This window comes from Lathamus discolor, chromosome 23 (assembly GCF_037157495.1).
Source record: "Lathamus discolor isolate bLatDis1 chromosome 23, bLatDis1.hap1, whole genome shotgun sequence".
In the NCBI taxonomy this organism is placed as follows: Eukaryota; Metazoa; Chordata; class Aves; order Psittaciformes; family Psittacidae; genus Lathamus; species Lathamus discolor.
The window spans coordinates 2,932,273-2,949,427 of NC_088906.1; the positions used below are offsets into that span (position 1 = coordinate 2,932,273).

Consider the following 17,155-nt stretch of genomic DNA (forward strand, 5'->3'; position numbering starts at 1 on the left):
CCGCAGCGCACGCTGCCGGGAGGGAGGGATCCCTCCGCCACGTTTAACCCCGGCGGCGCCGGGGCGGGCGACGCGCACGTGGGCACGGCGGGGCGGAACCGGGCACGGGACAGGCCACGCCCCCCTAGCACCCCCCATCCCCCCCCGTGAACCGGGGCCGGAGGGAGGGGCCGAGTCCCGTGACACCGGTGCTGCTCTCGCGCTCCCCCCCCCCCCCCCCCGACTGCCATAAGTCCCTCCCGGTACCGGGCGTCTGGGGCCACGCACACGGGGAGCCCCACGGGCGCCCCCCAGCGGGGGGGAGGACCCACTCGGTCACCCGCTGCCCTGGGACCCGAGGTGGGCACCGAAGGCAGGTACGGCCTCGGAAAGGCAGCTCTGGAGCTGGGGGGGTCTTTGGCTTGCCGCCTATGGCACCTCCTCGCCCCCCATCATTAAGTGGCAGGAACTGGCCTGGCTGGGTGCTGATAACCCACATGGGTACCGCAGCCCCCCCCCCCGCAGCCCAGGCTGCAGGTTGCGGGGTACAGAGCTGCAGAGCACCCCTCCCGGTGGGGAGGATACTGAGCCCCATTCAGGCCCAATGCTTAGGTGCAGGAGGGTCCCCACATGCTCCCTCACCCGCTGCACCCCGGGGGGGAGCAGCCCCCCTCAGACCAGGTTCGGAGGGGGGGTCACAGCCAAAACAAAGTTTAATTGTTCCAGCCCCGCAGCCGCGACTGCCCCAAGCCCGGCAGGACCAGCCTGCGGCCCCACGCCGGGGCAGCACCCACAGTCACCCAGTGCCCAGTGTATGGGAGGGATGCGGACCCCTGCCCCACACCCAGCCCTTTGTGCATCCTAGAGTCTGTGCAAAGTGAGGGGTCCCATAGCACAAAGTGGGACGAGGTGGCCCCAGAGCCCTTGTGCCGTGGTAGGGGGGAAGGTCCCACAGGGGTATCACATCAGGCAGCAGCCAGTAGTGGATCTGCCGTAAGCGTTGTCCACTCGGTCGATCTCCTCGATGATCTTCAAGAAGATGCCCTGGGTCACCTGGAGAAAAGGGGACACATCAGCCCCAGCGCTGCGGGGACCCAGCCCCGGGTACGGGCACGGCCTCCCCTGGCCCAGACCTGGCTCTCTTTGGCCGAGGACTCAAGGAATATTGCCCCCCAGGACTCCGCCAGCTTCTTCCCTTCATCTGTCTTCACTTCCCGGCAGCTGACACGGCAGAGGGCGGGTGGGATGGCACCGGCTCCTTAGGGAGGGGGGACAGAGGGATGGGGCTCCCAGAGCCCCCCCTTACCTCTGCAGGGACAGGTCCGCCTTGTTCCCCACCAGCACTACAGGCATGCTGTGGGCATGGGGAGGGTGAGAGGCCAGCCCAGCCTGAACACCCCCTAACCCCAGGAGGGGCAGCACCTACCGCGTCTTCCCCCGGCTCTCATAGAGCTTGTTGTGAAGGGTCTTCACCACCTGGAAGCTGTGGAGAAGATGGGGAGATCCAGGCACTGCCCCCCACCAGTGTCATCCCCCTCCCGAGGGGGTGCATGTCCTCCCCTCACCTCCGCAGGGACGTCACCGAGTACACCAGGACGTAGCCGTGGATGCCGATGATGAAGGAGTGGGGCAGGATGCTGTACTCGTCCTGGGAAGGGCAGAGCCCAGAGTCGGGGGGAATCAAGGTCCAGCAGCCTCGAACCCCCCCGGACCCCCCAGCTCTCAGCGTTACCTGCCCGGCCGTGTCCACCAGCTGGAGCTGGAACTCATCCTTGCCCACCACCACCATCTTGTTGTAGGCTGCGGAGGTGGCACCAGGTTAACGGGGCTCCCTGGGACCACTTCTCCTTCATCCCCACACTCCGAGGGTGCCTCAGCCCCCAGCACAAGGCTTTGAGGCACAATCCACAAGTGGGGACACATCAGTCCCCACCAGCCGCGACCCCACGGGGGCAGCGGGGAGGGGAGGACCCCCCCGCCATGTGCACTTACTGCTCTCCACCGTGGGCTCGTAGCACTCCACGAACTTCCCTTCCAGGAACTGATGGGCCAGGGAGGTTTTGCCTGGACGGGGGGGACGGACAAGCACAGGGCTGGGGAAGGGGTGGGGGAGTCGGGGGGCTCCCGAGGGGGGGTGTTTGGGCTAAGCACGGCCTCACAACCCCAGCGTGGGGCAGGGACCCACCGTGCTCTGACCTCGTGGCTGCGGGAAGCACTCACGGAGCCCGCTACAGACCCCCGGCCCACCCCCGTACCCTGGGGGCAGCCCCGCTCCCCATCACCCCAGGCAGGGTCCCCCCGTGGGGTGCAGCCCGCCCCGCGCCCCCCCGGCCCGCACTGACCCACGGCGCGATACCCCAGGATGAGCACTTTGCGGTGGCGAACCAGCGGCATGGCCACAGCCGCGCCTGGGAGGGGGGGACCGGGGGGAACGCGGGCGGGCGCGGAAACCAGCGTTATAAACCACCCGCCGCGACGCGGGGAGGCGGTGCCGCCACCAATACACTGGCGGCTCCACGTGACCACAACACCGCCCGCCCGCCCGCTCCCATTGGCCAGACGAAGGAGAAGGGGGCGGGGCCTGCAGGCCGCGCGGCGCGCTGGGGCTCCATTCATGAAAACGGGAGGGAACGGCCGGAGCCACGTGGTGGCCGCACACGCGTCCTGTGCCGTGGGGATGCTCAGCCACAGGGACCCCCATCCCCAGGGGCTCCACGGGGGGTACCCCCGTCCGCCACAGGACCCCATGGCCCTGGAATGCCGCAGCTCACCGGGATTCCCAGACACACACACCCCAGTCCCAGGCAGGGTTCCACGAGGGCCATAGAGTCTCTTTATTTACCCAAAGAATTAAATAGCAGGATTCTCTGTTCCTGACACAGTCGTGGTTAAGAGCGGGCCGGCCCTGCCCCGCTGCGCGGGCGGGAGCGTTTATATTACCATTTATAAATAGAAAAATAGACCTCTCAAGCGGGGCGGGTTAGCGGTTAGCAGGGTTAGAGCTGGGCCCGGCACCCCTCTGGTGGATTCGGCACCCCCCGGGTGGATCCGGCGTCCCCCGGGCTGGATTCGGCATCACGAGGGCTGGATTCAGCATTTCCCGGACTGGATTCGGCATTCCCCGGACCGGATTCGGCATCCCCCGGGCTGGATCCAGCCCTGGGGCAGGGTCTGGTGGTGCCCAGCCTGGGCTCGACAGGCAGCAGCCCCAGCCACAGTGGTTAATAAAGCAATAAATAGCAGGGGAGCACACAGGGTCCTATGTTCAGGGACCAGGCAGTGCTGCAGGGGGGCTCCGGGATACAGGAAATGGCTGAGCCCAGGTCCTTGGGCCACCCCATAACGCCCCATCCCAGGGACCCTGTCCCCAGCTGAGCTGAGGGCACCCCAACCTCCCCACAGGGCCGGCGGTACCCCTATCGCTCCTCCCTGGGTTCAAGGAGGGGCCAGGCTGGAGCCCCCATTTCCAGTGTGTAGCGTGATCTGCAGCGCAATGACTGGGGGGGGCTGGGACCCCCTATACCTGCAGGGCCTCGTGGCCCAGCACTCCCCCAGCCAGGCGGTAGAGCAGGCGGGAGTACCAGTGCATCCCGGCCTCTGGCACCGTCCCGTTCCCAGCCTCGGCGCGCATCGGCAGCAGCGAGAGGAGCCCGTGGAAGAGGCGGAGCGGGGCGAAGGCGCAGTGGGCCCAGCGGTGGCTCTCCAGGACGGCGTAGCAGGATGCCAGCACCCCATTGACCAGCAGGGTCCCGTGGGAGGTGAGCGGGGCGAAGACCCCGACGCCGTCCTCCCTTGAGACCCGCAGCACCCGCGCAGGGCGCAGACCCTGCCCGCCAGCCCCATGGGCCAGCACCGCGTCCCCGGGGCGCACACGGCGGGCAAAGACGGGCAGGAAGGTGGCGTTGGCCGCTCCCCGGGCCGCAAAAACGAGGTGGGATGGGGTGAGGAGCAGCCGGCGTGCGGGGCTGGCCGTTTCGATGGCCACAAAGGAGGCGCGTTGGTCCGGGTCGCGGTCAAGGAAGAGCAGAACCTCGGTGGGCACCAGGCGCCCACCCGGCTCCGCACCCAGGACCCAGTCGCCCTGGCGCAGGTCGGCCAAGCCCCGGCGCTCGCCACTCTGCAGCGTCACGGTGGCGTGGCCTGGGAAGCAGCCCCCGGTGCGGACGGCCAGCGAGTTATCTGGGTGGGTGGGGAAAGCCGTGGGTGCCCTGTCCGCGGCCACCTCCACCTCCACAAGGGAAATGGCCACGAATGGAGCCACCAACCCCCCGTCCCCAAAACCACCCCCGGAACAAAGCCGGTATTTTCCGAACACCCCCAGTTCCTGCGCGGCTCCCGGGGCGCTGCAGGGCCCCTTTGTCCGCCCCGCACTGACGCCCTTTGTTCGGGGCTGGCAACGGTGACATTTACGGGCACTTTCACTTTCTGTCGATTGTCATTTCTGGGCCGGATGGGGGTTGGCGGCTGGAGCGGCTGCGGGGCTGTGGGACTGGGAGCTGTGGGGCTGGGAGCAGTGGGGCTGCAGGGCTGGGAGCAGTGGGGCTGCAGGGCTGGGAGCTGTGGGGCTGGGAGCTGTGGGGCTGAGGAGCTGAGAGCAGTGGGGCTGCAGGCTGGGGGCCAGACATGGGCTGAACCCACTGGTGCTAGACACAAACTGGAGCAAGGCTGCATCCCACATGGATCCAGGATGCCAAGGGGGAGCAGAGGATGCTGAAGGGCTGTGATGCTAATGGTGATGGCAGCCCCCCTACCCATGTGGTACCTGCTCTAACGGAGACGTGGATGTGCGCCTTGGACTCGTAGTAGACCCAGTCGAAGCCGGCCTCCACAGCCAGGCGCGCCAGCATGCCATACTTGTCCCGGTCCCGGTCGGAGGTGGTGATGTCCAGCGCCCGGCCCTCATAGTGCAGGGAGTCAGGGAGGTGGTGCCCGTCCTCATCCCAGCCCTCTGTCACCCGCAGCTTCACCCCAGGCCACATGTTCATCACCGCGATGGCCAAAGAGTTCACCCGCTCCTTGCAGCGCTGCCAGGGGGACCAGCACTAGTGTCACCCCCGGCCCCTGGCAGTGCCAGGTACCACACACACAGATGGACACCAGGCCTGCAGAGGCCTGGGGAGAGCTCGAATGGGCCTCCATAGGCGCAGAAAGGGGCACAGCCGAGATGCCCTCCCCCCACCAGGGTGCGGGTTGAACGTTAACGTGCCCCGCGGTCCCGTGGTATGCAGGCAGCTGGGCAGAACGGACAGGGGACCGGGACGGGGACCAGAATGGTGTCACCTTCCCCGCAGCACTGACCGTGACTGATTAACCCGGGGAGGGCTGTGGGGCAGAGATGGGGCTGCAGCAGACCCTGAACCGTGCCTGAGTCCCGGAGCAGCACTGTGGGGAGCTCAGAGCTGGCTTGGGGGGGGAGCTGTACCGGGGGGCTGGAACCCCAGTGCCCAGAGCTGGGGTGACGGTGGGGGCTCCCGGGCAGCACTGACGTGGGCAGTGGGGCTCGGAGCTCCCCCGGTCTGGTGAGGTCAGAGCGTCCCTTCTCGCCCCGGTGCCCCCCGCTCCCCCGTGCAACAAAGCAGCTCCCGGGAGCGCGGGGCCGGGGGGGCGGCAGCGGCGGGGGGGCAGGAATGTACCCGGCCCGGCCCGGCCCGGCGACAATGGGCTCCTTCCAGCCCGAAGCTGACCTCAGACTCCGGGAATGCCGGAGTGGCCACAAAGGGCCCTTTCAACCGCCCGCACCACGGGGCGGCCCCGCGCCCCGGCCCCGCCGCCCCGGCCCGCGGGAGCCGCCGCCGCCTGGACCACTCGCAGCATCCCCCGTCTCCACGGCGACCGCGGAGCCGCCCCTCGCCATGGCAACCGTGAGCATCCCGGCGGGGCGAGGCGCGGAGCATCCCGGGCTCTCGGCGCGCTGGATTCCCCTCACTCCGCCCCGGGCACACTGGTACCGGGGCCGCCCCCTCCCTTCTGCCCGCCCCACCGGCACCGCCCCGTTAATCCCCGACGGCGGTTCATTAATGCCCAACGCGGTGTGACCGCACCATCGTCCCGGGCCGCCGGTGCTGCCGGCCCCGGGGAGGGCCGGACCCTGCACCCCAGGAGATCGGTGCCGCCAGGGGAGGGGCGCTTCGCTCCCGCCCGCCTCCCAGCCGCCTCCACGACCCCGTCCCCCCGGGAGTGAGGCCGGGCGGGACCGGGCGCAGCCCTCACCTCGGTCATGAGCCGGTCCGCGCCCGTGTTCTCCTCGTCCTTGAAGATGATGTCGGGGTTGTAGTTGGGCACCAGGTCCCTGAAGCGCTCCGAGCCCCGCAGCACTTTGCCCTCCGCCTTCCCGCTCGCCCCCAGTGTCTGCTCTGGCACGTTGGGCACGAACTGCTTGTAGAGCAGCGGCGAGAGCTGCCGCCTCCCCAGCCGCCGCCGCCCCACCGGGCCCCGGCCGGGCCCGCAGCCCAGCGCCGGTGCGGTCAGCAGGCAGGCGGCGAGGCCGAGCAGGCCGAGGGCGAGCGGGCTCCTCCGGGGCATCCCGGCCACCGGCCCCTGCTGCCGCCACCGGCCCCGCTCAGTCGCCGGGGGCACGGGCGGCCGGGGCGGGCATGGTCCCGCTGCGGCGGCCCCGGGGCTTTTAGAGGGTCGCGATGCCAGGGGCGGGTCGGCGCCGTTTCCTTCTCACACCCACGGCCCAGTCGCCGCTGCGGGATCTGCGGCCGCCCGGGACGATTGACCCCCCCCACCGGTGCCGCCACCCACTGGGGGCGCAGCACCCGGGCACCGGGACGGCCCCCCCGCAGCCGGCTCCGCACCCACGGGCCCGGCACCCGCTCGCCTGGCGCCTCACCCGGTTCCGGGGACCCCTCGACACAGCCCGAACCCCGGGGAACGCGCTCCTCCCGCTGCGCCCCTGTATCGGGCACCAGGCACCGGCTCCCCGCACCCCGGACTCGCCTCCTCTCCCTGTCTGAACCCTGCGGTCCGGTAGCGGCTCCCCTCTCCACTCCCCGCACGGCGCTCCGGTACCGGGACTCCCTTATTCCGGTCCCAACGCGGCGCTTCTGGTCCCGGGACCCTTTTCCTATCCTGCCACAGCCTCTCGGGACCGGGGACCCCCCTCTCCTGGCGCCGGCCCCGGTCCCGGCCGCTCCTCTCACCGGGGACACCCGTTATTCTAACGCTGCACCGCCGGTACAGGCACCTGCTCCGTCCCCTGGCACAGCGCCGCTCCTGGGACCCGCTTCCTGGCAATAGCCCTGTCCCGCCTGTTCAGTCCGACCCCCGGTACCGGTGCCCGCTCCTGGCCGAGCCCTGGTACCGGCTCCCCTGGGTGCCGGTCTGCACCGAGCACTGCCCCGGCCGGGCTGTCCCCACCTGCGACCGCTCGGCTCCGGCCTTGGGCAGCCCCGCCTCGGACCCGGCCCCCGGGAGCGGCGGCAACGGCGGCCACATCCCCCGGGGCCGCCCCCGCCGCGCTGCCCTGCCCCGCACGGCCCCTCCGTGCCCCGGGTCCCACGCCGGGACAGGGCTCGAAGGGGATGGAGACACCCCCGGGGCTGGGACTGTGCTCTCCCGGGAACGGGGACACCTCCAGAAGCAGGGCCCCCCCGCGCCAGGACCGGGAGCTCCTCGGGGCTGGGTTCGTGGCCCCCAGCATCCCCCAACACCCCGCAGAAGCACCCAAAGATGCCGGGACCCCGTCGAGGGCAGGAGGCAGCAGCGGGGTGGTGGAGGGTTGGGAAGGGGCCGGCGAGGGGTGGGCCCGGTCCCCCGCGGCTGCCCCGGTGCCAGCTCGGGGTGACTGGGAGGGGAGCAGGTCGCAGGGAAATCGCGGGCACCGATGGCCTCATTTCCTGCAATATAAAGCAGGCTTCCTGCACTTCCTGCCCGGCCCCGCTTGGGTGGGGGGGGCGCGGGGGTGTCCGGACCCCCCAGCCCCGCGGGGGGGGTCGCTCTGGCTCGGCCCCAGCCGGGGCAGGAATGGGGGGGGGGGAGCCAGTTCCTGGGGCAGTTTCCGCTCCCACTGCACGACCCCCCCCACCCCAGGGGAACAGGGACTGACCCCCCCCGGGCCCCTCAGACCCTCTCTGCCCGCATCCCAAAGCACTCAGCTCCCCCCAAGGCTGCTGCTCCCAACTTCAGCCCTACCTCGAAGGAGCTCCTTAACCCCAGCCATATTGAGGGAGCATGGGCAGGATTGGGACCCCCCCACGGGCAGCCCCCCCCCCCACGGACTCAGGGTAAATAAACCCCTTCAAATGCAGGTATTTCTATATAAAAAAAGAGACTATTGCTCCAACCAAGTTCGATGGTAACAGAGACCTGACAGACTCATCATACCGGGGGGGTTCACCCCCAGCCCTTCTCCTCCCTGGCCTGGAGGTGGGGCCAACCAGTGTCCCCCCCCCCAGTGTGACACGGGGTGACTCTGGGCATGGAGGGACCACGGACCCCCCCATAGTGACTCTATGATGCTTTTACATGAGGTACGTAAATGGGACGGGGGGAGCTGCTGCCAGCGCAGCTCCAGGGCGGGCTGTGACAAGGACACGGCTCAAGGCCAAGGCTCAGCAGCGCAGCTGGAAACGGGCAGCTCCTCCCCGCAGAGCCTCAGCTCTCCCCGGGGGGGGCTCCAATGTCCCTGAAGCACCATTGGGACCATGCAGAGGGTGGCACGTCCCTGTCCCCAGCTCTAGCAGGGCCGGGTGAGGCGCCGGGAGCACGGCATAGGCAGAGGCAGCTTGTGCAGACCTGCGCAGAGTGAGAGGGTGAGAGTCGGCGGGGCGGGGGCAGGGCACAACTCCCACCCCAGCCCCATGTGTCCCCCTCACCGAAGGCGCGGATGAGCTCGGCCTGGACGGCCCAGGACACCCTCTTGACCAGGCAGAGGGTGGTGAGAGCCGCGAAGCCCATGTTGTACAGGAACACGATGTAGAAGTTCCCCAACCAGTTGAAGCGGCCAAAGTCCCCCAGGAGGTCGAACCGGGTGATCCCTGCGTGGGGGGTGCAGTCAGGGCAGGTGGGGACACCCAGGACTGGGATCTCCCTGGTTCCCTCCATGGGACTCACCCAGTGTCCTGGAGAAGATGGGCAGGGCCGAGCTGAGCACCAGCAGCGAGACGCAGTTCCCAATGATCTGCGGGGGGGAAAGGAGTGTTCAGGGGGGACAGTGCTGGGGAATGCAGACCCCAGTGCTGGAGCCCCATAGGGGCTCTGCACCTATGGTATCTGGATGGGGACACACACACAAAGCACAGGGTTCCCACCTTGGGGAGGGGGGTGTCCTGGCGCACCGGGAGCAGGCGGGTGAACAGGGGAGAGCTGTAGAAGCCCACAACGGAGGAGACCATCAGGTATCTGTGAGGGGTGTTAAGGAGGAGAACGGGGAACCATGGGGACAGCGCTGGGGCCACAAGTGCCCGCTGGAAGGATACAGGATGAGGATGACCTGGAGGGCAGCTCCAAAGGAGCCGAAGATGGAGAAGGAGACCTGGCCCAGGGAGGCATCCTGCTGGGAGAGGAGGTTGTGAGAGTGATCCCATGGGACACACTGGTCTCCATCCCATCCCCTCGCCCAAGTACCTGGATGCCCCGTGGCATCGCGGCATCATCCAGCAGCAGCTCCAGGACGTGGAAGCAGACGATGAGCACAGAGGTGCCCTGAGAAGAGCAGGGAGGGGTTGAGGGTGGTTGAGGGCGACCAGGATGAGCTCCAGCTCCCCTGGTGCACAGGGACACTCACAGTCAACGCCAGGAGGCCCAGCATGGCCAGGGGGTAGCCCAGGTTCCTCTGCCAGGGCGATGCTCGGCGCCGCAGCTCTGGGGGAGGGATATGAGAGGGGTGAGACGGGAGCACAAACCCCAGCTCAGGGCAGCAGATTGATGGGTGCCAGTACAGGGGGTTACAGTTCCCATCCTCTCAGGGAACCGTTGCTCCCAGTGCCAAGCTGGAGGGAGCTGGTTCTCCCCCAGGCTCCTCACCCAGCTTCCTCCTTTTGCTCCGGATGATGAAGAGCTGCTTTTGCAGCAGCTCCACGTTCAAGTTGAGCCAGCAGGAAGCTCTGCCTGCCAGGGAGGAGATGCTGAGGGGCTGGAGAGCAGAGGGGCCCTCGTCCACGCTGAGAGCTCCCCCTCAGGTCGGTATCAGTGCTGGGCACTCACCAGAGCAGATCCTGCGGGACACAGTGGCTTCCTCCAGCCTTGTGCAGCTCAACTGCTCGTCCAGGTCTTCCAGGAGCTGGGGATGGGTGAGGAGCCCATGAGCAGTAGGCAGGAGGGGGTTGAGTGCACCTTGCACCCAGGATGTGGGACCAGGCATCCCCAGGGGGTCACAACACCTTACCCAGGGCTTCACCAGCAGCTGCCCCATGACAGTAAACATGGTGGAGAGGCCAAAGGGGGTGCACACTGCAGTGAAAGGAGAGCATGAGGGGGGTCCCAGCATTATACCCCTCCCTCCACCCCCAGAACAGGCCGGGATAAGGGCTGGACCCTGCAAACAGCCAGGCACCCATGGGACCAGCTCCCAGCATAGGACAAGCCACATCTCAGGACTCACGCAGCAGCAGCAGCACCCCAAAGAGCGAGATGCAGGAGTAGAGGTAGGGCAGGTAGTATTCCCAGAGGTCTGTGGACATGGCAGGGTCAGGCCAGCAGCACGAGGAATCCTTTCCTCCCTTCAAGGCCTGATCCTGCCCTGCTGGAGCTCCATGAGCCCCAGAGCACCCTGGCTGCACCCACCATAGAGTGACTGGCGACTGGCTGCGTTGTTGCCCGTGATGGCAGAGGCCACCCAGACCATGCCCAGCACCAGCAGCGTCAACAGCAGCAGCACCACCGAGGTCTCGTACACCCTGGCCATGATGCCCTGTGGAAGCAGGGTTAGTGGGCAGCCGGGACAGGGGAGGACAAGGGGGGACACCACACCCACCTTCTTGGATCCTGCAAAGCCCTCGGACTCTGTGAAGAAGTAGGCAAAGGGCATGAGGAAGACAAGGGACAGGTTAGAGAAGAGGAACACCAAGTTCCAGAGGCCTGGAGAAGAAGACGACAAAGAGTGGGGTGAGCTCCTGGGACAGCAGACCCTGCCCCACAGCCGTTGGGGCATCCTGCAGCCACCCTGTGCACCCACCATGGACAAGGGACCCATTGAGCCACTGGATGTAATAGTTGCGGGGGAATGAGAGCAGCACCTCATTGCTGATGATGGAGAAGGGCAGGAGGAGGACAGCGCCCAGTGCCACAGCCAGGGTGAAGGTGCAGAGCCCCAGCCTGCGGGAGGGACCAACATCATCTCCCGTGGTCATTGGACACCACAGGATGGCGGGACCTGATATCCTGGCTCAGGAGGAAGCATTGGATGGGCAAGAACTTACGCGATCCTGTTGACAGCAGCATCCTCATCATTGTGCTCTGAAGAGGGGAACATCCCAAATCATTTGGGCTGGGGGAGGCTTCCCTCCTGCCCATCCCAGTGCTGCAGAAACCCTCTTGGGGTGGGTCTGGGCTCTGCTCCTGTCCCATTGCACCCGGGGGTGATGGAGGAACAAGCCCTGGGGAGGCTGAACACAGCTCCAGCAGCTCCCACCCTCCTACCTGCTGTGAAGTCCGTGTGCTTCTTGAAGTGGGTTATAATGAAGTGGCAGAGGACGTAGAGGCTGGTGAAGAGCAGAGTGCAGATCTGTAGGCAGAGGAGTGCAGGCAGTGCACGCAGGGATGGGGGCTCACCCATGGGTGCCCACAGGCTGCCACAGCACCCACACCGGGGGACTCAGGACAAGCTGGAGCCCATAGCTCCCACCCCGCCGGCTCCAGCGTTGTAGAAGCAGCCTTGAAGCAGGCGCCAAGGCCGCTGCAGTAGTGCTGCTGCCCCCGCTCGTGGTGTGCGGGGAACGCGGTGACCTTTCATCCTGGCTGGTACGCGGCAGCGCGGGGAAAGGTCTCCCGAACCCACCACCTTGGCACGGGTGGAGCAGGGCACCCACAGCACCGCTGCTGAGGGCACAGGGAGCCCCAGGAGGTGGCCCAGTCCAGAGGGTCCTCCCATCCCTGCTTGCACCCAGGGACCCCCAAGGCCTCCTGCACCCAGGGAGGTCGGGCCGGATGAGCTTCATGCTGGCTGTGCTGAACCAGGGGTTCCTCAGTGTGGGTTTGGGGATCTCCCGGCCAAGGTGCTCCCTGACACACAGCATCCTGGAGGAGCCTCAGGACACACTGGGCACAGGACACCCGTGTCATCCCCATCCCAGATCCCGTGGCAGCAGAGCAGAACCTGAGACACAGGCCTGGCCTCCCTGCATTGTGCCCATGTTTTGGGGAAGCTCCACAGGCCTCCTTCGTGGTGACATCAAGTGTTGGCCCGGGGGCAGTGACAGAGGCAGGGGCCTGGCCCAGGTCTAACACACCGCACCCTGGCAATCTCCCAGGGGCTCTCCGGTGGGGCAGGCATGGCCCAGCACCGGGGCTCCAGCCCGGAGGAACTTCAGTGCCTGCAGGACAGGGCCAATAGAGAGGTCGCACCAGGGTGTAAGGCCATGGCCCAGCCCCAGGACCCGCTATCCGTGGGGCAGACGGCAGCCCACTGTGCTCTGGCACCGATAAGGGCAGGGTGCGGGGTACAGCTCTGGCAAAGCCGCAGAGCTGCCGCCCTTCCAAAGCGGGGGACCCCGTGCTCCCAGAGCCTACCCGCAGCTCCCTGCCACACCGGGCCCATTCCCGCGGCCCTCACCGCGGAGCCCCGGTACTCACGATGCACTCGCGGATCCGCTCATGGAAGAGCTGCTCCTGCAGGGCCAGTGCGTCCTGCTCCGTAGAGGCCATGCTGTGGTCGCATGGCCGGGCCAGCGGCGGCGAGACCCGACGGGCCGGGCCCAGCAGCGGCGGGAGGTGCTACCGTTGTTACCCTGGGAAGAGCCCCGCCTGACCCCACCCCTCACGTCCGGTACCCCGCTACAATGTATCCGCGCCTCCACGGCCCGAAGGAGCCCCGCCCCTTCGCTCGGGGGAGTGAATGAAGCGCCGCTTATTGGTGGACAGCGGAGCAGAGCGCTCTGATAGGCTGAGGGGGGGCTGCTTTCCCACCCTTCGCTCCCACCCCGAGAGCAGCACCCGAACAGCCTCCAGGGCGCAGGGCCGGGGCTAATCCCCGGGGCAGCGCTGATCGCAGGCGGGTTAATCCCCTCCAGGGGACACCTTGAGCCAAGGCAGCTCTGGAGGGATCCCAGGGCAGCCTCTCCCCCCACAAAGCACCAAGGGAGAAGAGGGGTCTTCACCCCTCCAGGGAACATAAGGGCTATGCTGAGCACAGCATCCAGCAGGAGCCTCATCGTTCCCAGCGCCTGGCCAGGCACAGACAATAGGGACACTCTGTTCCCATGGGCCCGGGCCAGGAGCTGACACAGAGGGTTTGTATCCGACACAGGGGCAGCCTCTCTTAAAGCCTTTTATTCACAGACATGGTACAGACACATGGAAAATAGACATGATCACACTGGAGAACACGAGCCTGGAGCAGCGTGGGCCCCTCCTTTGCGGGGCTGGACCCCGCCCAGTGCACAAGGAAGCTGCAGTGTTTGAAGCAGACATTTTGTGGACATGCTACAGCAACAGAAGGAACCTGGCGCTCAGTATTCCTCCCCTTCCTCCTCTCCCTCCCCTTCCACAGAATCCACCCCCACCTCCTCGTAATCCTTCTCCAGTGCAGCCATGTCCTCCCGGGCCTCCGAGAACTCGCCCTCCTCCATGCCCTCCCCCACGTACCAGTGCACAAAGGCTCTCTTGGCATACATCAGGTCGAACTTGTGGTCCAGGCGGGCCCAGGCCTCGGCGATGGCTGTGGTGTTGCTCAGCATGCACACCGCGCGCTGCACCTTGGCCAGGTCCCCACCGGGCACCACTGTCGGGGGCTGGTAGTTGATGCCCACCTTGAAGCCGGTGGGGCACCAGTCCACGAACTGGATGCTACGCTTGGTCTTGATGGTGGCAATGGCAGCGTTGACATCCTTGGGCACCACGTCCCCACGGTACAGCAGGCAGCACGCCATGTACTTGCCGTGCCGCGGGTCACACTTCACCATCTGGTTGGCCGGCTCGAAGCAGGCATTGGTGATCTCGGCCACTGAGAGCTGCTCGTGGTAAGCCTTCTCAGCTGAGATGACAGGGGCGTAGGTGGCCAGAGGGAAGTGGATGCGGGGGTACGGCACCAGGTTGGTCTGGAACTCCGTCAGGTCGACATTCAGGGCCCCATCGAAGCGCAGGGAGGCCGTGATGGAGGACACAATCTGGCTGATGAGGCGGTTGAGGTTGGTGTAGGTGGGCCTCTCGATGTCCAGGTTGCGGCGGCAGATGTCATAGATGGCCTCGTTGTCCACCATGAAAGCACAGTCAGAGTGCTCCAGAGTGGTGTGGGTGGTGAGGATGGAGTTGTAGGGCTCCACCACGGCTGTGGAGACCTGTGGGGCCGGGTAGATGGAGAATTCCAGCTTGGACTTCTTGCCATAGTCGACAGAGAGGCGCTCCATGAGCAGGGAGGTGAAGCCGGAGCCAGTGCCACCTCCGAAGCTGTGAAAGACCAGGAAGCCCTGCAGCCCCGTGCACTGGTCAGCCTGGAAGAAGGGAAAAGAAAACAAGACTGATCCATCAGTAATAACAGGATTAAGTGGCCACCAAGTCACCCAGGATGGCCAATATTCACCTAAGGACCTCAGCTTTGGGGACTATTGGTTTGGGGACACTGCTCATAACCAGCTGGTCAAGAAAGAACAGAGATTCAAATAGAAACCTCCATGACCTTACTAAAAGGATGAAATAAGTTTCTCCTAAGAGTACAGATAAGCTGTATTTCCCCCATTGCATTCCTAGGGCAGCTCCACCTTCCTGTCTGCAGCTTGCAGGGTCCTGATGAAAGGGAACCACAGCCCAATGGGAGGGGAAGTGGCTGATCCCAGCCAGGTCAGTACCCACCAGCTTGCGGATGCGATCGAGGACCAGGTCGATGATCTCCTTCCCGATGGTGTAGTGCCCACGGGCGTAGTTGTTGGCCGCATCCTCCTTGCCCGTGATCAGCTGCTCGGGGTGGAAGAGCTGCCGGTACGTCCCCGTGCGCACCTCGTCTGCGGAGAGAGCCCGTTAGCGCCCGGCGGCCCGTGGAGCCCGGACCCCCCCCAGCCCTGGCCCACGCTCACCGATCACCGTGGGCTCCAGGTCCACGAAGACGGCGCGGGGCACGTGCTTGCCGGCGCCCGTCTCGCTGAAGAAGGTGTTGAAGGAGTCGTCCCCGCCGCCGATGGTCTTGTCACTGGGCATCTGCCCATCGGGCTGGATGCCGTGCTCCAGGCAGTACAGCTCCCAGCAGGCATTGCCGATCTGCACGCCCGCTTGGCCAACGTGGATGGAGATGCACTCGCGCTGCAGGGACACATTGGGGGGGGTCACAGTCATGCTCAGCCCCAACAGTGGCTGTGTCACAGCTTCAGAAGAGCCAGTTCAAAGCCAGAAGCTCACCATGGGATGGGTTTTAGGGGGTACTTTTATGTGTGGTGGAGGAGACCCAATACATGTTTGGGGTGAAATCGGAGCCACCATTTGGGCACCATCACCCGCATCAGGCCTCTGCCTGCTCCCAAATGGCGCAGGGAGGACATCTTACAACAGGGCCGGGGTGAGGCTGTGCCAGGAGGAAGAGGAGGAGGAAGTTCCCGGCGCAGCAGCAGGGAGGTGGCTGCACCCCGGGGGTCCCCATGGCCCCCCCCCTGTCAAGCACATTCCCGGCCACACCCTGTGCCCGCCACCTGCTCCCGGCATTCCAGCTGCCGGGGGGGGCCGTCTCCGCAGGAGCTGCGGGACAGGATTAGCCCCATGGGAGGTGCTTTGGGGGGGAACCAGACCCAGGAGCCGCTGCCGCCCCACGGGCGGGGGGTTCAGCGCTGGGGTTACAGGGCTCGGGGCTGGGTTTGGGGGGGGGGGGGGGTCGGGCGGGCCGGTGCTCATTGCGGAGGGGGCGGGGCTGTGTTGCCTTCCCGCGCGCGGGAAGGTTAACGGTCGGGGCTGGGCGCCAAAAGCAGGACAGAGCCCCGCCCCCCCCCCGGGCGGGGGGCACCGGGCCGGGGACCACGTGCTGCCCCCCCCGGCTGCTGCTCCCCCCGCCCCAAGCACCCCTCAGCCTATTCCCTGCCCACCCCCGAGCTCCCGCTGCGCCCCACAAACCCAGCTGTGCCTCCCCCCTCGTTTCCCCTCCTCTCCCTCTCCAATCCCGCTCTGCCATGTGCCCTCCAAGCCCTATATTCCCCCCCAAGTCTTTCCCCCTCTCCTCTCTCCCCATCCTGCACCTACCCTCAATCTCTCTCCAGTTTTCCCCCCTCCCTGAGCCCTCCCCCCCGATGCGCCCCACATTCCACATTACCATGGCTGCGGCTCTGTTACTCGTCCCGACAAGCAAGGAATCGACGCAAGTACCAGGCTGCCGCCGCCCCCGAGCACACCCCTATATACGGGCCATGGGGGCGGGCTTTGCGCCCCCGCCCCGCGCTCCTATTGGCAGAAATACACGCCCATCTACACGCTCCCAACGCCGATTGGCTCATCCACATGGCTCGTTCAGCCTCCTTCTTCCCCCCTCCCGCTGCCGGGCGGGGGCTGCGGGCTTTTGGTGGGGGGGGGGCCGGGGTTTGCGGAGGGCCCCTCCGCAGGGTTTTGGGCTTCCGGGGGGGTGGGGGTCTGACCCTCCACTCCGCTGGGCTCACCCCCCACCCCCCACTGTGTGTGCTGCGGGGGGAGGGGGCAAAGGCAGCTCCCGCCCCCCCCCCCCCCTCCGCATCCCTCCCCCTCCGGTGCGGCTCCGCTGCAGAGGAAAACTGCGACATGGGGCTGGGGGGGGGGGGGCGATGGCACGTGCTGCCCCCCTTCTCCCCCCCCCTTACCGCGTCCCGAGGCCGTTAATCTGCTTCTCTGGTCAGCCCCCCCGGCCCATCTGCACCCCACGGCGCCCCCCCAGCTCTTCTGAATCTCGGCACCCCCAACCCATCTTTAGCGGGGGCCGCAGTCCTGAATCCTGCCGTTCTGGGCGGCACCGTGCCCCGGGACCCCCCTGGATTTCAACTGCGGGGGGGGGGGGGGGGGCAGATCCCGCTCCTTTTGTCTCGGCCGTGTCCCCGTCCCCCTGCGTGGCTCCCCCCGCCCCAGGGCTGTGTGT

General features: G+C 66.8%; 4 protein-coding genes across 5 annotated transcripts; all 4 read right to left on the minus strand.

The window, feature by feature from the left end:
- Positions 1 to 674: 674 nt before the first annotated feature.
- On the minus strand, positions 675 to 2,730 carry RHEBL1 (RHEB like 1). 2 transcript variants are annotated; one of them, XM_065659637.1, is made up of 8 exons: positions 2,322 to 2,730; positions 1,972 to 2,043; positions 1,712 to 1,779; positions 1,545 to 1,627; positions 1,406 to 1,462; positions 1,286 to 1,333; positions 1,113 to 1,200; positions 675 to 1,032 (listed from the first exon to the last, which is right to left on the minus strand). In XM_065659637.1, the coding sequence occupies exons 1-8, from the start codon at positions 2,725 to 2,727 to the stop codon at positions 940 to 942; spliced, it is 915 nt and encodes a 304-aa protein (XP_065515709.1). In that variant the 5' UTR covers positions 2,728 to 2,730; the 3' UTR covers positions 675 to 939. The 2 variants fall into 2 exon arrangements, with proteins under 2 accessions (XP_065515709.1, XP_065515710.1); XM_065659638.1 differs by lacking the exon at positions 1,972 to 2,043.
- Positions 2,731 to 2,784: 54 nt separating this feature from the next.
- Positions 2,785 to 7,435, minus strand: DHH (desert hedgehog signaling molecule). The gene is made up of 3 exons (XM_065659636.1): positions 6,190 to 7,435; positions 4,742 to 5,003; positions 2,785 to 4,158 (listed from the first exon to the last, which is right to left on the minus strand). Exons 1-3 carry the CDS (start codon positions 6,499 to 6,501, stop codon positions 3,497 to 3,499), a joined length of 1,236 nt encoding a protein of 411 aa, XP_065515708.1. The 5' UTR covers positions 6,502 to 7,435; the 3' UTR covers positions 2,785 to 3,496.
- A 799-nt stretch (positions 7,436 to 8,234) lies between these two features.
- LMBR1L (limb development membrane protein 1 like) lies at positions 8,235 to 12,894 on the minus strand. The gene is made up of 17 exons (XM_065659657.1): positions 12,715 to 12,894; positions 11,563 to 11,647; positions 11,343 to 11,379; positions 11,099 to 11,238; positions 10,898 to 11,001; positions 10,708 to 10,834; positions 10,526 to 10,594; positions 10,310 to 10,374; positions 10,129 to 10,204; positions 9,949 to 10,026; positions 9,710 to 9,786; positions 9,550 to 9,627; positions 9,402 to 9,475; positions 9,234 to 9,324; positions 9,037 to 9,103; positions 8,799 to 8,960; positions 8,235 to 8,718 (listed from the first exon to the last, which is right to left on the minus strand). The coding sequence occupies exons 1-17, from the start codon at positions 12,784 to 12,786 to the stop codon at positions 8,660 to 8,662; spliced, it is 1,461 nt and encodes a 486-aa protein (XP_065515729.1). The 5' UTR covers positions 12,787 to 12,894; the 3' UTR covers positions 8,235 to 8,659.
- Positions 12,895 to 13,395: 501 nt separating this feature from the next.
- Positions 13,396 to 16,477, minus strand: TUBA1B (tubulin alpha 1b). The gene is made up of 4 exons (XM_065659805.1): positions 16,367 to 16,477; positions 15,150 to 15,372; positions 14,929 to 15,077; positions 13,396 to 14,570 (listed from the first exon to the last, which is right to left on the minus strand). Exons 1-4 carry the CDS (start codon positions 16,367 to 16,369, stop codon positions 13,590 to 13,592), a joined length of 1,356 nt encoding a protein of 451 aa, XP_065515877.1. The 5' UTR covers positions 16,370 to 16,477; the 3' UTR covers positions 13,396 to 13,589.
- Positions 16,478 to 17,155: the final 678 nt, after the last annotated feature.